Source organism: Lytechinus pictus, chromosome 1 (genome assembly GCF_037042905.1).
Source record: "Lytechinus pictus isolate F3 Inbred chromosome 1, Lp3.0, whole genome shotgun sequence".
NCBI lineage: Eukaryota > Metazoa > Echinodermata > Echinoidea > Temnopleuroida > Toxopneustidae > Lytechinus > Lytechinus pictus.
Window position 1 is genome coordinate 40,966,126 of NC_087245.1, and position 8,974 is coordinate 40,975,099.

Below are 8,974 nucleotides of genomic sequence, written 5' to 3' on the forward strand. Positions count from 1 at the left end.
TCCTTTTATGTACACTGCAATCATCAAATCAATCAAAGCTCCATCACCATCACCAAAATAATGTGCATCATTGTCATCATCATCATCATCGTCGTCGTCATCATTATCATAATCATCATCATCACCATAATCGTCATCACCATTAAAGGAGTTTGTACCCCAGGCTAAAAAATTTATGATTTGAAAATAAAATAAAATCACAAATAAAAAGTAATGAAACTTTTATCACAAGTTTTTATCACTAAAATCTGCCTTTACAACTGCAACCATAAGCTTCTTCTTTCCAAAGCAACTTACACATTTTATTCACACTATTTTTATCATTAACCCATGATTATTGGCAAATAATATAACGTGTTAAAGGGAAATTTCACCCTTATGTTAGTTTGAATAAAAGAAGAACCATTCTCAAGAGAAAAAAAATATTGGGGAAGGGGTAATAGAATTCTACCGATATAGCCTAGGTTAAAAATCTTTAAAGGAAAATGAAACCTTTCGAACGAGATACATGTAGCTTGTGTGAAAACAGAAAAATCAAAGAAACAGATCAAATGAAAATTTGAGAAAAATTGAATAAATAATAAGAAAGTTATGAGCATTGGCAATGCGACAAAGATGTGTGATAGCACATGTGAACAACTTTCCCATTACTTTTGTATATTTCACTAAAACTGCCTCTTTTTCACATCTCTCAGTATATCATTATATATTCTTTCTATAGGAGGGCATGAAATACAGATTTTCAAAGAATACATTTATGGATAAAGAGTTTGCATCACCATAAGAAAGAGCAAAAAGAGACATTTGGGGGGTATTTTATAGTCCATCACAGGGAAAGTTTTTCACATGTGACATCACACATATTTGTCGCATTGCCAATGGGAGGATCTCCATAGCATTAGTGATCACAATATTCAAATGCTCATACTAGTAACTTTCTCATTATTTGTCTGATCTTTCTCAAACTTTATTTGATATTATTCTTTGATTTTTCTCTTTCCACACAAGCCCACTTGTTCCATAGGTTTCATTCCCCTTTAAGTTTTGATTTTGTGACTAATGTCAAACACGGATTGTTCTGCTTTTACCAAAACCATCATATCGCCAGGGTGAGCTTCCCCTTTCACACTTTTGTTGTCAGTTGTGAAGTTACTTACCAGTGTGAACAGGGTGCACACAACACACATGCCAGCAAACACTGCGATAAAGATGTGAACTTTGTGATGATCCTCATCGGTGAAGAGGGGGTTCTTGCATTGGATACCGCACCCCTCTACGTTCTCATACCAGCTCTTCGCATTGTCAGTCTCCACCAGAGGCGGCTCGCACCCACCTGTTAAGTTGAACGTCACTGCCTTGTAGGTGTTCTAAGGGAAATATGAGTGGCATAAAATACATTATCTATGAAACAGAGGGTCGTGGGTTCGAATCCCAGCCATGGCGTAATTTCCTTCAGCAAGAAATTTATCCACACTGTGCTGCACTCAACCCAGGTGAGATGAATGGGTACCCGGTAGGAAGAAATTCCTTGAATGCTTTGAGCGCCTAGGCAGCCCAGCTAAAGCCGGGGTAATAATAATAGCAGGGCCCGCTGGGAGAACAGTTTTCGGAACTGAAGCGGCTTCCCTGGGTAAATATACCTGTATTATTATTATTATTATGATTTTATTTCATTTCTGCATTCATGATGAATATGCAACATAAAATCGGGGGGGGGGGGGGGGAGGGGGGCGACTTCCATTGGCGAGTGGATACCATGCGTGAACGTGGGGTTCCGAAAAGCACCCTAAACAAGTATTTTCCATGTTCTGAAAATGCACACTTTAACAAGTATTGACGTGTGAAGTCCTACCCTGAACAAGTATTGCAAAAAAATTTGTATTCTTAACAAGTATTCTCTTACTTTGACACCCTAAACAAGTACATCGATAATAGTTGAACAGCCCCAGCATTAGCAGCAATCTTTTTTCTAGAATGTGTATGGACATTAGGGTTGCAATTACATCAGAGAAGCTGGGTAGTACGTACAGCCCGGCCCATCTCCTGTAGGACCCTAAACATGCAGTGTTGGTGCAAAAAGTACATGTATCCTTTATACATGTAAAGTATTATAATCATTATAAATACCCTTGCAATTAGACCAAAAACATAGCTTTCCTAGCGAAATAGATACCCTTTTTACATTATTTAAGCGTTTTTGACACCCTTACTACGTTACGTACGTAATGTGCCCTATCTTAAAAAAGAGACCCTTTTACGTGTTTCTTTGGTCGCGCGTGTTATCCACTCATCAATGGAAGTGTCCCCCGGGAACATAACACATACATGTAGGTACTACAAAACAATAACACAATAGTCATAATTTAAGCAATGAAAAATAAATATTAACAAAATGCATTATTCACTTTTAAAAGAAAATATCATACATGTACAATGTTGTTTAAAAGAATCCAGGAGACCATCATCATGACCGATTATGCTTGAAAATGATGGCGGCCTTGTAAAATGGTACATAAATGCCCTTCTCCATTGATCTACATGTAGTGGGTGCAATGCTGTGCAGAACAGGGCAGTTGGAATATTATCTTGAAGAGGGGGTGCATATGATTCTATGAAGTTATAATAGTAGCTTTCAATGAGTATATTGTTGAATATGACTACTGTCTGGAAAATTGTTCAAAATATCAGGACCATAATAATGTCGAATTGAATTATTTAATAATAAATTGGGGTTGGTGAGATGGAGGTTTCCTGATGTGCGGGTAGGGCAGGAATGAACAGACCTTTTATTAAAACCTAAACATATTATTAAAGGACGGAGGAAGTTGATTATTATTAAAATATTAAAATATAGATAGCTACTTGAATCATATTGATAAGAAGCCATCAAGGAATACATAAAAGACAGATTACAGATATCTCGGAAAATTATTCAGGTAGCATTTTACCCAACCACTAACCTAGGAAAGTTATGTATTTATCTATTATGCATTGGTCACTTGTACTTCTTTACACCCATGCAACTCAACTCCAATAAATCTTTGAGATCTATATGTAATACAACAAACTCTTGAAAAGGGAAGGAGGAAACATCTGAATTTAATTCAGTTTCTTTGAATTAAAAAAAGACTTTAATTTATAAGGGACTCCAAGTGGAGTTTCACCACTCTTCATTGATCAGATTTAATTGTTTAGTCTAATGGTGCAGTTACACCTCCCCCACTGTGGCTGTACATCAAGTACAAAACAGCCATTTAAATGTTTGTATGAGCTACATGTATGTGTAGTATAAAAGGTGTATAGAAAGTATAGAAGGTATGGTTCATATAGAAATATGTAATTAACAGCTGTTTTTTTTACTTGCTGTGCCACCATTGTAGGTTGTAAGAAAGTCGATTGGTGACCATAAAGGTAGCACGTCATCACACAACCTGGAGACACAGGCACTGTACATGTACATGTACCTTTAGTCAGGGATGCCACTTAGGCTGATCATCTAGAATGACCCTTTTCCTACATGAAAAAAGGTGTCTTTCATGGCCCAAAAATATGTTGAAAAAGTCAATTCAAACTTATAGTCTGAACAGTGGCATAACTACGGAGTAGAAAACTCACCGGCTCACTACATTCTCTGGGCATGTGCTCTTCGTTGCACTGCAGGAAGTGCGGCCAGCCTCTTTCAAGTTCCACAATCCTACAAGGGGACTGGACGACGGTGCACATGTCAAAGCTGGGCAGCTCCACCCGCCCGTCCTCGCACTTTGGCATGTAGACGGCGCAGAGCAGTGGCTGGACGACCTCCCAGCACTTTGGGACGTTCCGAAGACCCTTCCACATGACGAGCCTTTCGTTGACCTCCTGGATGGTCGTGGAGTCGTTGGCAAGGGACAGGGAGATGAGGGTGTGGGAGATCTCTGTCCCGAGGCACTGTGTCATGTTGGCAGGGAGGGGCGTGCAGGCAGCGGAACGGGTGCAGTCGCTGCTTGTGGTGATTGAGAAGTTGACAGACAGCTGGGCATGGACCACATGGCTCAGGAGGAGCAGAACAAAACCTGACCACAAATTTATCTTTGAACCCGGTGATCCATCCATTGCACCTGCGATGATCCGCTTTGTATAGTTGCCCTTTTCTACAGTACCTGAGGTAAAATGTGAAAATTTTTAATAAATTTAAAAGGCCTTCCACGGATCATTGATTATGACATCTGGGCCCTGTCTTGCAAAGAGTTACGATTGATCCAATCAATCGTAACTCTTATGGAAATCCATCAGTGTCATAATTTTTTCTACAGGAAATTTGCACAATGTCCTTTGTAAACAAAGAGAAGTGCGGTGCATTTTCAAGAAAACAATGAATGCACGAATACACATTATAGCTAGAATATATTTTAAACAAACGTGCATGATAGATGTTGACGTTGCTGGCTGTCCATAGTTGTGATTGATCGGATCAATTGCAACTCTTTGTAAGACAGGGCCCTTGTTTTCTATGCACAAACTACATGTAGGACCGCACATCATTTTCCTTTGGAAACAATTTTAAATTCCAGATCGTTTTATTCACCACCTTAAAAATCCTGTATTTCCAAGTTTGAATATTGTTTCAGGTTATTACTTCAAATTACTTGATTGAAAGTCACGGAAAATGATTTTGTAGGCTACGACAAACATGTTCAAGTATACACAAACTCCCTTCTTTGAGGGCCCTACAGTATCTTTCCCAGATCTAGGTAAGGTGGCTTCCCACAGGGAAGATGAAGACATCTTCCCTGTGGGAAGGCACCTTACCTAGATCTGGGAAAGATACTGTTCTTCACTGAGGTTGATGGATCTGATCTGACAACCTGCCTTGGTTTTGATCTGCTGAGAAGCAATGTTGTCTTTCTTTAAGTACAGGGTAGGAAATAATTCTTATTTCTAAATTCTAGGGGCTATTTTTCTTTTCCACATTGGGGCAATTGCAAATGTATTTCGTTCATTTGAAAGGCTGCTTCTTATGGGTAAAAAGTAATTGTGCAGTAAAAGGAAATATTATTCTTCTACCAGTAAGAATATTTATTTTCAAAATAATATGCAATATTGTTTGGAACAGACCTTGGGGCGGCTCTAAAAAGAATGGTCGCCTCAAAACGTGCATTTTGGGGGGAATTTTAGGGGCGATTTCGGCTGTCATGAGGGCAAAATCACCCGTCACCCTCATGTATTTCATATTCTGTTTTAGTAAGGATGTCAGGCTTTGTCTAATACATGATAAAATTCCTTAATGGACCTCTCCCCTACATGTACATGTATATTGCTGAAGGAGAAGTGCTTTTCTAAATTCAGTGGGGGTTTTCCGACCTAACTTCTTTTGCAAAATTTGGTTAGAAATTACAAAATTACAGTTCAACCTCGTCTTTATACCATGCATGTTTCCATAAAATATTGTAGGCCTATATATATATATATATATATATATATATATATATATATATATATCATGCATGTATATATATATCATATATATATATATATATTATATATATGCCAGAATTCCAGTTTAATTTAGTAAAATATGAACCATAATTTTCCATAAAAAATCATCTTTTACCAAGAAACTGGACGTTTTTATGAACATCTGATACAATACAAGTAACCAACAGTGCAATTAGGCTTTACTCTTGTCATCCTTTACAAGCTTGTTGGAGCTCCATTCTTTAAAATTGATCTTGAAATTAATTTATCAAAAGGAAAATAACTCCCTACAGAGAATATGGATGGATGCAATTATGAAAATACCAGTACATATATGGTCAAGAAAGTACATACATGTATTTCACACTCACAAGTCAAACTTTTAATTGTACTAAATAATGGCAAGCAACAATTTGTTTACATATATGTTTGATTTCTTATTTCAGCTTCAACCTTGTTGTTATGTTATTAAAGCGGAAAACAAAAGATAACACAGATGTGGTAAGAGAGAGAGAGAGAGAATCAGAGAAGAGGTGATCAATAAATTCATGTAGTTTTCAAATTCAAGATTTCATTTAAAGAATGGTCTATTGAATGGGAAACGAAGACATTTTTTTATGGCTGCCATTAAAGGGATGGTCCAGTCTGAAGATATTAACCCTATATATCTCAATAAATAGAGTAAAATTCACAGAGCAAAATGCTGAAAATTTGATCAAAATCGGATATAAAAACAAATAACAAAGTTAAAGAATTTTAAAGATTTGCATTATTCTGGTGCAACAGTTCTAGGCATGTCTTCATGAATATTCATTAGGTGGGCTGATGATGTCATATCCCAACTTGTTCTTTTGTATTTTATTATATGAAATTAGGTTTATTCAAAATTTTACAACCAAGAACTAAAACAATTGGATTGACAATATTAGTTATTTATTGCCGCAACTTATTTCATCATAATGGAGACACATTATTTACACATGTATGAAAAATGAAACAATTTCATGTAATAACATAAGAAAAAGGAAAGTGGGGATGTGACATCATCAGCCCACCAAATGAATATTCAGGACAATGTGCATATAACTGTTTCCACAAAATAGTAATAAACTTTAAAATTCAATAACTTCGTTATTTGTTCATCCGATTTTGATGACATTTTCAGCATATTGCTCTGTGATTTTTAATAGATTTTACATATTTTCAGCCCGGACCATCCCTTTAAACTTAATAAACAACACAAATTAACACAGACACAATGATAACCTTACAAATTAGTAATGAAACTTCTAATTTATAATAGGCCTGAATGTAGACCAAAAGCTTTGGTCTCTGTTATGTTGGTTGTTCAGCTGAACTCCGTTGGCTTCACTCACCAAATACAGAAACCGAAGTTCTAGCGCGATCGGTACAGGGGACTCAATGGCCATATGTTTATGTGTATTAAGTTCGGATAAAACAGGGCAGTGAAGTTGTGCGACAGCCGAGGTAAGTCACTGTTTTTGTTCCTTTTAACTTGATTTTCCCCGTTTTTTGGCAATTAATGCCAAGAGGGAATATTAATTTGCATTTCGGTCGCGTTAATTTTCAAATGTTTGATTCATTAAAGACAAAAATTGAAGAGCCCCGACGGGGGGATTTTGAATTGCAAGTCCCCTAATGGTGGCTGCACGATAGCGAGCCGTCTGTGTATGAGGAGAAATTAAGAAAATATAAAAAATGTTAAAAAACTCCTCGATACAGACGGCTGCCAGCTGTCTAGCCTGAATGAAGCTTTCCCTAGTTTTAATAATCTATGCATAGATTTTTAAGTTGGAACTTTGAGTAAACAAATGTCACAAATACTGTTTTTTCTTTGTGGTCAAGACTATTTCTTAAAAAGTTGAATGGAATAAAAAATCAAATATTCCATATTTTGTTCAATAGAAAACAATGCGTGACTGACATTTAATTCTGACGAAGTTAGCAGGGTGATAATTTATTCTTGAATTCAGATTCAGAAATGAGGAACTTCATGTAGAACATTTGATTTATATAAAACTGATCAAATTCGAAGGCTTCAAAGTTCAAGTATTAAACATGCAAATTAATGTCTTAACTTTAACTTAAAAGAATATTAATTCAGTTGACATTGGTCTGTAAAAGGAAAAACAGTAAGAACTCAATCTACAGAGGGTATTTGCTAAGTCGGTTTTTCCAAAGTCAGGATTTTTACCAAATTGAATCCCTGTGGCTGTGCAGCAACTCATTCTCTTCAAACAAACAGCTCAGCTCCACAACAGCAAACCAACGTTAATGGGCCTCACACACACACATACACATTTCGGATTTGCGTGTAGTTTCAATGCAGACAGATATATGGAAAAGGTGCCTACCAAAAATATAGTACCGTACCGTACTCCAATGCAATACGGATTGCATCTCACACATCTTACTCTCTCACATTCAAAGATGTATCGGAGTAATTCTTGTAAACTTTAATAACTCAGGTTTATCTGTAACTGGCCAAAATTAGAGTAATCTATCACTTACCTATCCAACATCAGTCAATCATGATGCCTGAAAATACAAAATAAACGTCTTTCCCGGAATGGGACCATGATAAACACTCGCAGAGATTCTCGTGTTTTAATTTCGGAGGCGAAAGTTCGTGTACAGTGCATGTGTACGTGTGTAGCTTTCATATGTGGAACTTTGAGTGAAGAGTTTCAAGGTTTTCTTTCGAGTCGACTAGTCTGCTGGTGTACTGGTACGGTCTCCGCTGGAGTGTAACGACATATGGCGATGAGGGCCAATTTTTTTTAAAATAAAGAATGTATTATAGTAAATATTCACTTCCCCATAATGTATTGAGCTGATGAGGGGCAGAACATGGATTATAATATGCATATGGGATAAAATGTGCCAGACAGCGCGAAGCGAGCGATCGAGCAGACAGTTTCACCTCAAGATAATTTTATCTTTTTTTTCTATGGACATGATGGAACTTTTAAATGGGGCCCATGATCGAATCAGTTCAAATTGAGCAAAGCACTTTACTAGTATAACTGATATAATGAAATGAATTTTTGTTTAATGAATACTTAATTCAGATCCTCAAAAGTATTTCAGTTAAAAATTAAACGCATAATGAATATTTGAATAGTTCTTAAGGCAAGTCTTTCTGGAATGTTTGGATATATGATCATATATATATGTATATATATGATCATATATACATATATATATATATATATATATATATATATATATATATATGATCATAATTATATATGTATATATATATATATATAAGAATATATATATATATATATGATCATATACATAGGCGGATCCAGCTTTTGGCGAAAGGGGGGGGGGGCGCACTGCCGAGCGGCGCACATATTTTTGCACTTCACCGGCGCCAAAAGAAAATGTTGAAAAAGGGGTAAAATCTGACCCTATCAAATGCTCTTTTCAAAATGTAGGATTTCCAGTCATACCATTTTGCATGACCACACGCAGATAATATTTCCGGGGG

The 8,974-nt window shown here is 36.5% G+C and overlaps 1 protein-coding gene across 1 annotated transcript in view; it reads right to left on the reverse strand.

Moving 5' to 3' along the window:
* LOC129263028 (protein smoothened-like) overlaps positions 1-8,224 on the reverse strand; it is a 30,642-nt gene extending 22,418 nt beyond the window's left edge. The window contains exons 1-3 of the mRNA XM_064103057.1: positions 7,987-8,224; positions 3,616-4,139; positions 1,158-1,367 (exon numbers count right to left, since the gene is read on the reverse strand). Coding sequence (XP_063959127.1) covers positions 1,158-1,367; positions 3,616-4,092 — 687 coding nt within the window. The 5' untranslated portion in view covers positions 4,093-4,139; positions 7,987-8,224. The remainder of the gene's footprint in view (positions 1-1,157; positions 1,368-3,615; positions 4,140-7,986) is intronic.
* Between the last annotated feature and the right edge of the window lie 750 nt (positions 8,225-8,974).